At 44.9% G+C, this 16,338-nt stretch overlaps 1 protein-coding gene across 7 annotated transcripts in view; it reads right to left on the bottom strand.

Annotated features, from left to right (window-relative positions):
* Nucleotides 1-3,583: 3,583 nt before the first annotated feature.
* The window catches only part of RFWD3 (ring finger and WD repeat domain 3), a 46,143-nt gene continuing 33,388 nt past the window's right edge, over nucleotides 3,584-16,338 (bottom strand). For all 7 annotated transcript variants that reach the window (XM_055366567.2, XM_063700327.1, XM_004057982.5 and 4 more), the window contains 5 exons: nucleotides 14,711-14,861; nucleotides 12,968-13,144; nucleotides 10,637-10,851; nucleotides 8,524-8,735; nucleotides 3,584-6,250 (listed from right to left, as the gene is read on the bottom strand). In XM_055366567.2, coding sequence (XP_055222542.1) covers nucleotides 6,107-6,250; nucleotides 8,524-8,735; nucleotides 10,637-10,851; nucleotides 12,968-13,144; nucleotides 14,711-14,861 — 899 coding nt within the window. In that variant the 3' untranslated portion in view covers nucleotides 3,584-6,106. The remainder of the gene's footprint in view (nucleotides 6,251-8,523; nucleotides 8,736-10,636; nucleotides 10,852-12,967; nucleotides 13,145-14,710; nucleotides 14,862-16,338) is intronic.

Consider the following 16,338-nt stretch of genomic DNA (forward strand, 5'->3'; position numbering starts at 1 on the left):
TGCCACCACGCCTGGCTAATTTTTTGTATTTTTAGTAGAGACGAGGTTTCACCATGTTGGCTACGCTGGTCTTGAACTCCTGACCTCGTGATCCACCTGCCTTGACCTCCCAAAGTACTGGGATTACAGACGTGAGCCATCGTGCCCGGCCATTTTTTTTTTTTTTAACCCAAGCATCTGTTCAGTGATGTCCTGAACTTTTTTTCCCCCTCAGCCTTCAACTCTCCCTTTATCCAAATCCAGATATTTAAGTTGGTACCTATGTTCAGCCTCTAGGGAAGCCTTTCTGCTGGGTGTCTATAACTGGATAAACCTGTTATTACTCCTCAGGGACCAGCGTGGGTTCATGGCACTCCTCACATCTCGACAGTAGACTCCTTATTCAGCTGGCCCTGCACCCTGCTTTCTAGAGCAAGCCCAACAGCTCCTGCACTTTCCTCCTCTCTTCAGCTGACCTTTCCGATGACCACTGCTGGGCAGTTCTAGCCCATGTGTCACAGCCTCTTCTGTGAACCCGTTTTTTCTTCTGTTGGACAGTGGGGTTCCCAGCCTCAGCACCCAGAAAACTACTTGAAGACTGTAGTGCCACATCATGAGTATGACTGTCTGCTTTGTTGTAATTTTCAATGCAGAAGAAATAATTTGTGGGGGCTCAGCCTAGGGTGTTCTGGAGACAGAGCTATGAAGAGTGAAAATGAGCTTTCACCCAGGCTCTCCAACTCCTGCTTAGCTGTTGGTAACACAAAGTATAGACTGGGAAGACGAGGACATATAAAATTTAATTAAATACTATCTGTCATTTTCCTTTATTAGGATTTTTTCTTTTTTTTGAGGTGAAGTCTTGCTCCCGTTGCGCAGGCTGGAGTGCAGTGGCGCGATCTTGGCTCACTGCAACCTCCACCTCCCAGGTTCAAGAAGAAGCTGGGGCTGGGTGTGGTGGCTCACGCCTGTAATCCCAGCACCTTGGGAGGCCAAGGCGGGCAGATCACGAGGTCAGGAGATCGAGACCATCCTGGCTAACATGGTGAAACCCCATCTCTACTAAAAATACAAAAAAATTAGCCGAGTGTGGTGGCAGGTGCCTGTAGTCCCATTTACTCAAGAGGCTGAGGCAGGAGAATGGCATGAACCCGGGAGGCAGAGCTTGCAGTGAGCTGAGATCGTGCCACTGCACTCCAGCCTGGGAGACAGAGCAAGACTCCGTCTAAAAAAAAAAAAAAAAAAGAAGCTGGGATTACAGGTTTACGCCACCATGCCTGGCTCATTTTTGTATTTTTAGTAGAGACAGGGTTTCGCCATGTTAGCCATGCTGGTCTCGAACTCCTGACCTCAGGTGATCCACCCTCTTTGGCCTCCCAAAGTGCTGGGATTACAGGCATGAGCCACTGCACCCAGGCTTTATTAGTATTTTTAACCTGTTTCTTCCCCCATAAGATAGAATAATAATATGTATTCCATAACATTAAGAATTACTTATTAGTAATATATATTTACTAAGATGTTACTTAATATATTAGTAAACCATAAAGAGATAAAACAAGAGAGTGTTACCAACAAACATAAGTTGACAAAGAACAAGGACAAACAAACGTCTATTTTTAGAATTTTGGCCAGACATGGTGGCTCATGCCTGCAATCCCAATGCTTTGGGAGGCTGAGGCGGGAGGATTGCTTGAACTAGAAGTTTGAGACCAGTTGGGCAACAAAGCAAGACCCCTGTCTCTACCAAGAAAAAAAAAAGCAAAAAAAAAAAAAAAAAATTGGCTGGGCACAGTGGTCCACAACTACAGTCCCAGTTACTTAGGAGGTTGAGGAGACAGGATTACCTGAGCCCAGAAGTTTGAGGATGCAGTCGAGATAGGATAGTGCCACTGCACTCTAGCCTGGGTGACAGTGAGACCCCGTTTCTTAAAAATTTTTTTTTTCAGAATTTCACTTATAGTCAATCACTGACATGGAAAACAAAAAAAGGGTACTGTGAAAAACAAAAACAATGGTGTTGGGTTTTGTAATTTGGGGTTCACTTCTATCCTAGGACCTCTGTCATTTTCCCTCAGAGCACCAGGCTCCATGAAGTTAGTAAGCTTATACCTATGGATTCAGTTCTCCTGGAATCCAGTATACTCCATTTGCTGTTCAGCTGGAAACTGGAAAACATTTTCAGCCTTTCCAGCCTAATTCCACAGCACCATGATTTATGGCAACAAAGATCCTTGAACTCAAACAGAACAAAGAAACTGAGGCAGGTGGCCAGAACTGTGCTGAGCAGGAACCCTGAAACCCATACTTGCCCATTGCTGCTGCCACAGTCAGAAGTGCCACCAATGACTAAAAGAAATAAAGGGAACAAAAGTCCTCTCCTCCTCTCTCTTCCTCCCACTTTAAAGTCTCCTGGATTCAAAGAAACTAGCAGGAAGCCAGCAGACAAGTCTGGGAAATGTAGATCCCTAGATCTGAGAGTAAACAGACATAAGACCAGGACTTTTTTTTTTTTTTTTTTGAGATGGAGTCTCACTCTGTCACCCAGGCTGGAGTACAGTGGTGCAATCTCAGCTAACTGCAACCTCTGCCTCGCGGGTTCAAGCAATTCTCCTGCCTCAGCCCCCTGAGTAACAGGCGTCCGCCACTACGACCAGCTAATTTTTATATCATTTAGTAGAGATGAGGTTTCACCTTGTTGGCCAGACTGACCTTGAACTTCTGACCTCAGGTGATCTGCCCACCTTGGCCTCCCAAAGTGCTGGGATTAAAGGCGTGAGCCACACGGCCAGGGTACAGGGTTCTTAAGAGGCAAACACATCGCTTTCCATTGGCAACAGCAAAACAGAACTGCAAGCTAAAGCCTCAACCACTTCATTTGTGTGAAAGAGAGAAAATCTATGGCTGGGTGAGGTGGCTCATGCCTGTAATCCCAGCACTTTGGGAGGCTGTCAAAATGGACAAATCACTTGAGGTCAGGAGTTGGAGACCAGCCTGGCCAACATGGTAAAACCCTGTCTCTACTAAAAATAGACAAATAAGCCAGGCATGGTTGCAGGCGCCTGTAAATCCCAGGTACTGGAGAGGAATGAGGCAGGGGAATCGCTTGAACCCGGGAGGCAGAGGTTGCAGTGAGCTGAGATTGAACCACTGCACTCCAGCCTGGGACAACAGAGTGAGATTCAGTTAAAAAAAAAAAAAAAAAAGGCCGGGTGTGGTAGCTCACGCCTGTAATCCCAGCACTTTGGGAGGCTGAGGCAGGCAGATCACAAGGTCAGAAGTTTGAGACCAGCCTGACCAACATGCTGAAACCCGTCTCTACTAAAAATACAAAAATTAGCCGAGCATGATGGCGCACACCTGTAATCTCAGCTACTCAGGAGGCTGAGACAGGAGAATCTCTTGAACCTAGGAGGCGGAGTTTGCAGTGAGCCAAGATGGCGCCACTGCACTCCAGCTAGGGCTACAGAGCAAGATTCCGTCTCAAAAAACAAACAAACGAACAAACCCGAGAAATCTACCAGGTTGGGATTATATCTCTCTCCCAAGAGGCAGACATGTTCCTGCCTCTAGAAGTCAAAGAGACAAAAGGCACTAGGAGCCATTATACATAGCAAATTCTTTATTTTCATATTAACATTAAAACATAAAACAGAAACATTAAAACAGGGCATAAACAGAGTTCCCATGGCCCTGTTTTCAAAGCAGGGGCAAGAATACATACAATGACAAGACATTTTGGGTTCGTTTAACTCCAAATCCTCAAGTGGGGAAAAAAACTTAGAGGTAGTGACAAAGGAATATGGTGGGGCAGAAACTGGTGGAGCCCAGAAGACTAAAGCCTGGATTTATAAATGTGATATCCTACAACGGGGACTGGGAATGGCATCAGCATTTTTTTTTTTTTTTTTTTGAGATGGAGTCTTGCTCTGTCACCCAGGCTGGAGTGCAGTGGCGCGATCTCGACTCACTGCAACCTCTGCCTCCCAGGGTTCAAGCAATTCTCCTGCCTCAGCCTCCCAAGTAGCTGGGACTACAGGCATGCGCACCACTGCACCCAGTTAATTTTTGTATTTTTAGTAGAGATGGGGTTTCACCATATTGGTCAGGCTGGACAAGGCTTTTTTTCTTTGGAGAAATCACTCACGATCATATGAATTTGCTTCCAAAACATCCAAATTTAATGTACTAATGCAAGGACTGGTAAGACTTAAGATTCACATAATGTCCCTCATAGTTAAGTCTCTTGCTTCCTACTATTAGTGAAATCAATCAGCATCAGGTACTTCAAAGAAAGTCAAATCCTAAGCCTGCCCAGGCCCAGAGACAAAGCCAGCCAGGACCTGACCACCTGTATCCTCTTGGTGGCAATCTGCTGAAGCCAGATGAGTTCTGCTTTTTAATTCCAATCCTATTCTGCCACTGAAACTAGGCCTGGGCAACCACTCTTAATCATTAACATATCAAAAGGAGTATCTCCTCTGAGAAAAGAGCTTTTCTCAGGTTCTAGAAGCTAGCTGTTACAAAAGACGTCTTCAAATAGGGGCCGGGTGCAGTGGCTCACGCCTATAATCTTGGCACTTTAGGAGGCTGAGATGGGAGGATTGCTTGAGGCCAGGAGTCCAAGACCAGCCTGGACAACGTAGTGAAACATCTATTTCTACAAAAAATTTAAAAAAGGAAAAAATTATGTCCTAAAATATTAAAGGGTCATTAAAAGGCACAACTAGAACTTGGAACTCTGGGGAAATCTAGTGCAACAACCCCTTGCCAGAGAGAAAGATCCTAGAAACAGCTCTTGAATTGACAGGTCAGAAGTGTTTTATAACAAAAACGATAACAACTCTTCAATAATCATTTGAGAAAATCAGACTGTTAGCCATTTTCTCCCATGAACAGGACACTGACCTGCCCACATCTTGAAGCATATTCTGTTGTGGAAGTGGGTTGGCAAAGTAGTCTGAGGCAAGGCAAAGAAATACAAACTGAGCCCTAGAAAAGGTTAGGGAGGCAAATCAAAGGAAACTGGAATCAAACATCAGCTTCACATGGGGAAGGCTTTAATTGGATAACTGGAATGTATAAAGAACACTTAAGAGCAGCCCCTCAGTCTGAGGGATTGGGTTTATTTAGATAGGAACTCTCAAAATGGGAGACAAGTTCTTCTCATGTTTTCAATAGCAGTCTGAATAGCTTTTGTAAATTCTCTTATGTCTTTTCTCCTGATCTCTGACACTAGGTGAGACTCAAGTAAAAGCTTTGACCTATCACTCATCTTTTCCTGGCGAGAGAGAGTGTTCTTCAAAGCACTAGCTTGGATAAAACCAATCCTGAGATCCTAAGCTGGCTAGAAAAAACAAAATCTTCCCCACCGCTCAAACAACTGGCCTTTTTCCTTACCTTTCCCAAAGCAATGAACTTAATGCACTAGGCATTAGCAAAGGGAATCGTTCACTAGCTGCTTCCATCACTGGGCCTGCCAGTGTCCCAGCACTTCACACCTGGAACACAAGTGTTGTTGCCACAAAGCACACCCAGGTGTGCTCTATCACACACTTGTGTGGAGATGAGACAAGTTACTAAAACATTGTCAGCCTTCAAGGTCAGAAATAAACCGGACACAAGGTTCTACAGTGCCCTCTTGTGTTCAACTGAATAATACTCTTTTACATCTACGTTGCATCAAATCAGTATCAAGACGATGGTTAGTCCCTTCAAGGATACCTAAGTGACAGGACAACTCAGATGGGATGTCATATCCCCCAGAAAATGCTTGATGCCCACTCACATCCTAGATGATGAGAGGACACTCTCTAAGGTCCAGAAAGTCACACAGAAAATAAAGAAAATAAGAATTTCCAACATACAATAATGGTTAATGAAGGCTTTAAACCCAAGATATGGATAATGTAGATAAAGTACCCATCAATTACTCTTTTAGTGGACATAACACATACACAATCTGTAGTGTCTCAGTGACCTAGAGTCCTAGAATCATACTAATGCAAACAAACCATGATTCCCAATGTTCTAGACTGCAGACAATAAACAGGGATCTTGCTTGGGGCTGCTAGGCGCTAGCAAACAACATCTAACCAGCAGCATGCCTTCAAGGTTTCGAGACCAGTCACTCCCACTTATAGATGTGGACCATCTTCTCTGTTAAGGTAGCCAAGTAGCTGTTATGGTTCACCTCAAATGGGCAGATGTCCAACACAGGCTGATCGGTCTGTAGGTCCTGGAGCAACGAGCCACTGGCAGCATCCCACAGCTAAAGAACACAAGCAGAGGGAAGGGTCAGGAGTCAGTCAGTACACGAGGGGACTTCCTTTCTTCATCATCCAACAAGTCTGAAAGGCTGCAGAGAGAACACTACCTGGAGAGCAAAGCAGGCTGTCCCTAACCTTTGCAAGGTTGTTCAAAGTCAGCACACCTGACATAGTTCAGGTACAGCCTCACCTACTGTAATCAGCAATTAGTCTACCTGTAAGTGGATTTGAAATAAAGCCCACCTTCCATTCATTCAATGTGCCAGCCTCTTCTAGGGACAGAAGGGTCAATAAGATAAAGTCCCTGTCTTTGCCCTCATGGAACTCACCTTTTTTTTTCTTTTTTTTTTTTTGAGACGGAGTCTCACTCTTGTCACCCAGGCTGGAGTGCAGTGGCGCGATCTTGGCTTACTGCAACATCTGCCTCCTGGGTTCCAGCGATTCTCGTGCCTCAGCCTCCCAAGTAGCTGGGACTACAGGTGCCTGCCACCACGCCCGGCTAATTTTCTTGTATTTTTGGTAGAGACGGGTTTCACCATGTTGGCCAGGCTGGTCTTGAACTCCTGACCTCAGGTGATCCACCCACCTTGGCCTCCCAAAGTGCTGGGATTACAGGCGTGAGTCACCGCGTCTGGCCTCTAAAAAGTTATTATTGGCCAGGCATGGTGTCTCACACCTGTAATTCCAACACTTTGGGAGTCTGAGATGGGAGGACAGCTTGAGGATAGGAGATTGAGACCAGCTGGGGCAATACAGCAAGATTCCCATCTCTACAAGAAAAAATTAGCCAGGTGTAGTGATGCATGCCGGCAGTCCCAGCTACTCAAGAGGCTGAAGGAGGATTGCTTAAGCTGAGGAGTTTGAGGCTACAGTGAACCATGATTGCACTACTGTACTCCAGCCTGGACTGAGCAAGATACTGTCGCTTAAAAACAAACAAACAAAAAGAAATGAAAAATATTTTGAAGTATTAAAAAGTAGAGCTAGCCGGGCATGGTGGCACACACCCATAGTTCCAGCTACTTGGGAGGCTGAAGCACAAGAATCACTTGAACCCAGGAGGTGGAGGTTGTAGTAAGCCAAGATTGCACCTCTGCACTCCAGCCTGGGCGACAGAGCAAGACCCTGTCTCAAAAAAAAAAAGTAGAGAGGGACAGAAAAAAAAAGTAGAGAGCACGGTGGCTCATGCTTGTAATCTTAGCAGTCTGTGAGGCTGAGGTGAGAAGACTGCTTGAGCCCAGGAGTTTGAGACCAGCCTGGGAAACATGGCAAAACCCTGTCTCTACTAAAAATACAAAAATTAGCCGGGTATGGTTGGTGTGCACCCAGCTACTTGGGAAGCTGAGGCACAAGAATTGCTTGAACCTGGGAGGTGGAGGTGGCAGTGAGCCGAGTTTGCGCCTCTGCACTCCAGCCTGGGTAACAGAGCGAGACCGTCTCAAGAAAAAAAAAAAAAAAAAAGGACGGGCCAGGCGCAATGGCTCACGCCTATAATCCAACCTTTTTTCTTCTGCCATTGACTTGTTGTGGAAGCCAGATCAGCTGTCTTATAGAACGCCCACAAGCCGGACTTGTGTATATGCTTTCTCTGCTATCATTAAACTTGTTCTCCTCTATTCCCTGCAACTCCAGTCAATGAAAGTTAGCGCTAGCTTCTAGAGTGGCACTATACAATATGGTGGCCTCTAGTCACACAAGTTTATATTTAACTTGATTAAAATTAAACATTAAGTTCTTCCTTGGCACTAAGCACACTTTAAGTGCTCATGTGACTAGTGTGACTGTACTGGACAGTGCTACTCTAGGCCTTAATCAGACTCAGGTTCAAGAACATCTCAGCTGGGTGCAATGGCTCATGCCTGTAATCCCAGCACTTTGGGAGGCCAAGGCCGGCAGATCACTTGAGGTCAGGAGTTCCAGACCAGCCTGGCCAACACGGTGAAACCCTGTCTCTACTAAAAATACAAAAATCAGTCAGGCGTGGTGGTGGGTGCCTGTAATCCCAGCTACTCAGGAGGCTGAGGCAGGAGAATCACTTGAACCCAAGAAATAGAGGTTGCAGCAGTTCAGTCAAGATCTACAAAGCAATACGGAAAGCACGACTCATGGAAACCAAGCAATCTCACATACACACATATGCGGATATGTGGGGTTACAGAGCAGAACTTACACTTTTTTGCTTTATGAGCTTCTGTAAAAAAAGTTCATGTTTTCCCTTACCAATATTTTAAGCAAAACTACTTTTTATATGAAAGTAAAAAAGTAACAGGCTCACCAGGGCAGAATTTGCTGCTTCATCCCCAGTACACACCAGGATGTTGCCATCATTCTCTGGGCTTTGGAAAATGGCATTTTTGGTCAATAGTTTGCAAGTAGGTCCTCCAAAAAATGTATGTACAGGCTGGCAGGAGCAGATTGGATTTCCAGTGTCATCCAGTCGGTAGGACATTTCCATCAGCACACTTCGTATGGTGGTGTGATTTTTATCTATGGGACAGAGAAATCAGTGCTGCACCATGGGGATGCTACACAAAAAATTAACCAAGTACCCAAACCTCACACGCTTACAACCTAGTTGGATGGAAAAGCCATAAATGCATTAAACCATCAAGAACAGTTACAAAACAAATGAAAGAACAATATCACAGCATCAATGAAATTTAGAACCGTAGGCTAGCATCAGTGAAATTTAGAACCGTAGGCTAGGAATCAAGTTACCTACAATAGCTTTTCGCTTAAGAGAAAAACAATTCTGAGAGTGAGTTATCTGTTTTAGTAAAATCAGTCTCCTGCCAGACCTCTGCTAGCGGATTTCTCTCTCAAGAATTCTCAGTAAAAGGTTTTTCCCTTCCCCCAGTGAGAACCTCATTAGCCCCTGGGACTGCACATTTTTATAAAGTGAAAGCATGCTATTACAGAAAGGGAAACATGTATCTGAAATTCTGCTGGGAGGCAAACAAAAGCAAGATAACAAAATAGGACCCCCAGGCTTTGTACACCAGTCACAGCAAATCACAGTCTTGGAGACAGCAGAGCTGTGGGATGACAAAGAGCCAAAGGGTCTGAAGTGGTACTGGGATGTTTCTCAGCTCAAACAAAACTTAAAAACATGAGTAGACCCACCCACAACTAGCAGAAGTGTGAGCATTTAATGACTAACTCTGACTGTACATCTGCCTGACTGTTACAAATTTGTTTAATACAGTTGTTACCTCAGCATCTGTTTTTAGGGCTAGCATAAACTATTTGAAACCCAGATGTACCCTGTCAACCTTGGCCTAGTTAAAACATCCCTTCCCTGAGCAGAGGTTTGAAATATAGCCCACTTGTCCCTCCCCTCCACCCCTACCCCACCCCTAAGGGAGCAGGCCTGTCCTGGATGGCTCCCCCTTCTTCCCATTGGCCCCTGAAGCATGCTGCCCTCTTCTCTGTGGGATCTGTAAAGTAAGCTGATTCCGTTATTTCCTGTGTTTTGTGCACTGCCTCCTTTGTGTCTCACCTGACCAACACACCTGAACCTAACTTGTTTCCTAGTCAGGGCTCTTCTAGAGAGTCACTATCTCAAGGGAAATGAACTAGACACAGGTCAGACAAGAGCCACAAGGGTACCTGCCAGTATAAACAAGTTTCCTGTAAGAGGGACATCTGGTCATGGGTCAGGCAGGCATTAGGCCATCTGCCAGGACAAAGGAGTATCCTGTGAAAGGCAAACTATGAACACCCACAATGAACTCCCTAGTGTTTGGCAGGACAGGGCTAGAGTTTATAGCCACTCTCCTGACAGAGACCTCAAGACCAAATTAGAAAGAAAAAACCTAGAACACTGACCATCAGTACAGTTTACCAGGAATTTAGATTCATGCCGCTTAGCCTAGAAAGAACCTGTGAATGAAGCACAGTCTGCTGTTATGGGTGCCACCTCTGATTCCAGAGGCAGAGATGTTCAGCTGGCTGGGCACACACAACCACTGTTGTCCATTTCAGTATGCCAGCCGGGGTACTACATGGCTGCCCTAATCTGGGCCTTTCTCTCAGGGGAAGTAAGAGGCAGGCAGAAGATACGAAAGTGATCTCAAGGTGGCACAATGACCTAGAGCTGGCCCCCTTATTCCACTACTGTTCTAAACTGTAGGGGCTCCTAAGTGGCTAATTCACTTCCAGGAGTACCTGGCAGAATATGCTCCAGTCCTCACACGTAAGGAGCAGGGAGGCAGGCTCTGTGGGGGAGCTTGGAGCCACCATACTCCCTGTAGTAGCAAGAGCTACAACACACCTTGTTAGCCTGTGAGCGGTACCACAGCCACCCAAAGGGTAGGATCAAACCCTCCTTCCCTTTTCTCTACCACTGTGCTCCCAAATAAGCTATGGGAGACCCCAGCACTACTCACCAGGCCTGTAGGTCACAAGACAGTGCCGGGAGCTGTTCTCTGTCTGAAAGTCTATGCAGCCCCCTGGCTCCAAGGGCAGCACATGAGGCCAATGAGAAAAGTCCATTTTCTGTTCCCAGAATGAAGCATCCTCCAAGGTTCCAGCCAGCACCCCACCATATGGAAATGCAGCTGAGGCAGCTCTGGGCATGTATGACAGGGAGACCAGCGGGCATCTGAAAGGAAAGTAAGGAAACTGTATCTCACATTCCAAAACTCGGACGGCTCCAGACCCCACTACCAGACCTCAAGCACATTCCCACCTCTACAGAGGAGGTTAAACGCCTTTAGTCACTATCCTCTGACATCTGATAAAAATTATCAACCCTCTCTGTAGAAACAAAAGGACATACATATAATATTCTGCAACTAATTTCAGGTGAGATACCAGATGCTCTAAAAGAAAAGGAAAAAAAGAACTAGGAAATTTAAGGGATACAAGATCACAATTACTATGAAGCTTGACTGATGTGAAGCTTCTGGAAATGGGTTTAGCCACATAAGAAAAGTCAGGAAAGAAACAAAGCTTATATACATAACAAAATAAAGATCCCAAGTTGTAGTTGACAGACCCCACAATTAAAATACAGCTAAAAGCAGCTACATTTTAATTCAGAAACAGGACTGGGTTTTCTAAATTTCCTTCTGCAAGCATATGACCAGGACTATGCGCCAAGAATTCTCTCAGAAATATCATCCTTCAGACTGTGTTCCTATCAACTCATTTCTGCTATGAAATCGTTCGTGCCAAAGTTGCCAAAGTGTCTACTTTGCCTGTTTTATTTTATTTTCCCTGTCACAATAAAGGTAATCAAAGTAAACAAAAATAAAAATGAACACTACATACAAATATTCTTTCCTTGCTATTTTAAAACTTGCTGTGTTTGGCTGGGCATGGTGGCTCACGCCTGTAATCCCAGCACTTCGGGAAGCCGAGGTGGGAGAATCACTTGAGGTCACTGGTTTGAGACCAGCCTGGCCAATATGGTGAAACCCCATCTCTACTAAAAATACAAAAGTTAGTCAGGTGTGGTGGCACACGCCTATAGTCCCAGCTACTCGGGAGGTGGAGGATGCAGTGATCCAAGACTGTGCCACTGCACTCCAGCCTGGGTGACAGAGTGAGACACCATCTTAAAAAAACAAAACAAAACAAAAAAACCACTACCACCAACAACAACAAAAAAAACCTTGCCATATTTTACTGTCTACTCTATTTGGGCCTAGGTTTCAGTAAAGAATTATTACTTTAGTGATATCTTTATGTTTGGCTCTCCTTGCTCTTTTTAATACATCCAGTTGGAAACATAAATTATCTGTTAAGATACTTTAGATTTTGGCCAGGTCACAGACCCTACTCCCTTTTTGATAACTTTATACCTACAGGGCAGCTCAACACATTCTAAGACAGAGTGGTGCTGGTGGCCATCCATCCTCAGAACTTGGGCTGACTTTATAAACTTCTCAATCTCATAACTGGATTAAATGATAAATAATAATAATATGGTATCTTCAAACAAGTTGGTTTAGCTTTGGATTAGGGAAGTTTTAAATCACTTTTGATTAGGTTACCCTTAACTGATCTCTTCCTATGTGCTAGACATGTGGCTATTTTTTTTTTCTTGAGATGGCGTCTCACTCTGTTGCCCAGACTGGAGTGCAACGGCGCAATCTCGGCTCACCGCAACCTCCGCCTCCGAGGCTCAAGAGATTCTTCTGCCTCGGCCTTCTGAGTAGCTGGGATTACAGACGTGTGCCACCACGCATGGCTAATATTTTTTTGTATTTTTAGTAGAGACGGGGTTTTACCACGTTGGTCAGGCTGGTCTCGAACTCCTGACCTCCTGATCTGTCCGCCTCATCTTCCCAAAGTGCTGGGATTACAGGCGTAAGCTACCGCACCAAGCGACATGTGGCTATTAAAGCAAGTCTACATTGACCAGATTTTACAGATTAAGCTCACAGTGGGCCAAGAAAATACAACTAAGGTCACACAACTTCTAAGTAGTGGAGCTGGGTTCTGAATATAGATCTGACTCTATTTTGCCATGTTAGATGATTACTATGAACCTGGCTATACTTGTACCAGAACTCTCCGTCATATGAAATAGCATGAATACAAACTCTTATTAATAAGAATGTTATTGATTCTGAAGTGAGATCAAGTGGATCTTCAAAAAATTTGTGAGGATTTCTGACTTAACTGTGGAACACCCACTGAAGAGACGATTAACACAATAATAAGCCAAAAGAAACCTGCTACCACCAGGAAAAGAGTGAGTGGCTCCCTACCTGGCTTTCTGAGCTACTAACTCCTGCACATGACTGCTCGTGTTTCGCACGTCATATACCAGAATTGAACCATTGGCCAGTCCAGCATAGATGTAGTTAGCCTCATCAAGACACCAGCAACAGCTCCAGACAGGACGTCCAGCATTGTAAGTCTGGACCACGGTATTTGTCTCCAGGCTGTGGAGTTACAAAAGACTTTTACAACTGCATTAAGAAATTCAAATACATGACAAAGATGTAAAGATTATCATTTAAATCATCATTAATCCTTACTGAGAACACACTCATACACCCAAACTATCTGGATTCCCTATTTTTTCTAGAATCTGCCCAGGTAACTCCTTTAAATTCCATAACATTTGTTTTGGGGGCTACAGTTTTCCTCTTGAGTTCTAAGGAAATAAAATAATAAATTAAAAGGGCTGGGCATGGTGGCTCATGCCTGTAATCCCAGCACTTTGGGATTCTGAGGCAGACAGATCACTTGAGGTCAGGAGTTTGAGACCAGCCTGGCCAACATGGCGAAACTAAAAATACAAAAATTAGCCAGGTGTGGTGGCATGCACCCGTAATCCCAGCTACTCGGGAGGCTGAGGCAGGAGAATCACTTGAACCCCGGGATGCGGAAGTTGCAGTGAGCTGAGATCATGCCACTGTACTCCAGCCTGGGTGACAGAGTGAGACTCTCTCTCTCTCTCTCTCAAAAATAAATAAATAATAACCCAACCAACACTCTGGTATGTAACATTTTTCTACCTTATTTTTAAAACAATACTTATAAAGGCATGGAGCACACTCACATCTGGTTCACAGTACTCACAGAGCATGTGACAGATAAAACGCTGTGACTAAGGGTATAAAAGAAGTCATCATGGTACCCAAGGGCAGTGAGTGCTTGGTGAACATCTCTGTTACACAGAATTATCCAGGTAACAGACCAGGACCAGGAGTAAACAGTACCAACCTGGTATGGCGACTCTGATGTCAGGCACCAAAGCTTCCTCCATCCTGTCATTCCACAAACTTTAAAGACGGGGTTTCACCATGTTGGCCAGGCTGGTCTCAAACCCCTGACCTCAGCTGATCGCCTGCCTCGGCCTCACAAAGTGCTAGGATTACAGGCGTGAGCCACCACGCCTGGTCTCCACCAACTTTAGAGTTTTATTCTCATCTCCTTAAAATATACTTAAGACATATTTTGTAATATACATAGTTTCAAAGGAACAGGAAACATACAGTTTTGTAACCTTCTGTGCCCACTTCTAAAAGCAATATATTTTAAATGGATCTCAGAAGACACAGTCTCAGACCAAAAAAACAGAGCTAAGGTCGGCTGGGCACAGTGGCTCACGCCTGTAATCCCAGCACTTCAGGAGGCCGGAGGCGGGCGGATCATGAGGTCAGGAGATTGAGCCCATCCTGGCTAACACAGTGAAACCCCGTCTCTACTAAAAAAATAGAAAAAATTAGCCAGGCGTGGTTGCAGGCGCCTGTAGTCCTAGCTACTCGGGAGGCTGAGGCAGGAGAATGGCCTGAACCCGGAAGGCGGTGCTTGCAGTGAGCCGAGATCCCACCACTGCACTCCAACCTGGGTGACAGAGCAAGACTCCATCTCAAAAAAACAAAACAAAACAAAACAACAACAACAAAAAACAGAGCTAAGGTCATCATAACACCGATACGAATTCCATGCTACTCAACACCAAAGAGCCCAGTCTCCACCTTCCTCCCCAAATCACTCACCTGGTCAGTTTAATAGTGTTGTCTAGGGAAGCAGAGAGTAGCAAGCCTCTGAGGTAACTGCTAAATGCCAGTCCACGGATCTGTTTGCCATGCATCGGAATGTACTGACTGCTCTTCATGTTGGCAGTACTCAACATCTTAACACCAAAGCCTGAAAAAGGCAAAATAGTATGAAATAGATCACTGAAAGTGAACCTAGGGCAATTCAAACTACTTTTTCAAGTAGCTCCTTCGTCCACCTTTCTTGGCGTATAAGTCCTTGGGAACCAGCTGGTCAAACAAAAATTCTCTAGTGTTATAATTTATTCATTTATTTTTGAGAGTTGCCCAGGCTGGAATGCAGTGGCGTAACCTCAGCTCACTACAACCTCTGCCTCCCGGTGATCTGCTCGCCTCAGCCTCCCAAAGTGCTGGGATTACAGGCATGAGCCACTGCACCTGGCCTATGATTCATTTAAAAAAGTACAACCCAGGCCGGGCATGGTATCTCACCTCTGTAATCCCAGCACTTTGGGAGGCCGAGGCAGGTGGATTACCTGAGGTCAGGAGTTCAAGACAAGCCTGGCCAACACAGTGAAACCCTGTCTCTACTAAAACACAAAAAATTAGCCAGGTGTGGTGGCAAGTTCCTGTAATCCCAGCTATTCGGGAGGCTGAGGCAGGAGAATCGCTTGAACCCAGGAGGCGGAGGTTGTAGTGAGCCAAGATCGCACCACTACACTCCAGCGTGGGCAACCAGAGCAAAACTCCGTCTCAGAAAAAAAAAAAAAGAAAAGAAAAAAAAGTACAACCCATGCTTGCTTCATGACAATGAAGAGAAGAAAAAAAAAAAAAGAAAAAGTATATACCATTCCAAACGTCCAGGTAAATGGATAAACAAACCTACTGTATACACATGTGATGGAATACCACCCGTTAAAAAGGAATTAACTACTAATATATACAATAAAAAATTATGCAGCGAGAAAGAAGTCAGACCAAAAAATGGTAACACTATATGATTCCATTTATGTAAAATTCTAGAAAATGCAAACTCATCTGTAGTGACAAAAAGCAGTGACTGCTGGGGATGGGAGAGGAGGGAGGGGCAGGTGAGATTATCAAAGGCCATAGGGAAACTTTTGCGGTAATACATATGTTCATGGCCAAGCATGGTAGCTCGTGCCTGTAATCCCAGCACTTTAGGAGGCTGAGGTGGGTGGCTCGCTTGAGATCATGAGTTCGAGACCAGCCTGGGCAATATGGTGAAACCCTGTTGCCACAAAAAATACGAGAATTAGCTGGGCGTAGTGGGGCGAGCCTGTAGTCCCAGTCACTCAAGAGGTTGAGGTGGAAGGATGACTTGAGCCCAGGAGGCGGAGGTTGTAATGAGCTGAGATCACACCCCTCCCTGCATTCCAGCCCGGGAGATCACACCCCTCCCTGCATCCAGCCTGGAAGATAGAACTAGATCTTCTGTCAAAAAAAAAAAAAAATTAAAGTTATCTTGATTGTAGTGATGGTTTCAGGGGTGTATTACATATGTTAAAAGTCATCAAATTGTATACTTTAAATATGTAGTTTACTCTCTGTCAATTATACTTCAATAAAGCTGTTGAGAGACAGAGAATATTTCACCAGAACCACAG

Source organism: Gorilla gorilla, chromosome 18, assembly GCF_029281585.2.
Source record: "Gorilla gorilla gorilla isolate KB3781 chromosome 18, NHGRI_mGorGor1-v2.1_pri, whole genome shotgun sequence".
NCBI lineage: Eukaryota > Metazoa > Chordata > Mammalia > Primates > Hominidae > Gorilla > Gorilla gorilla.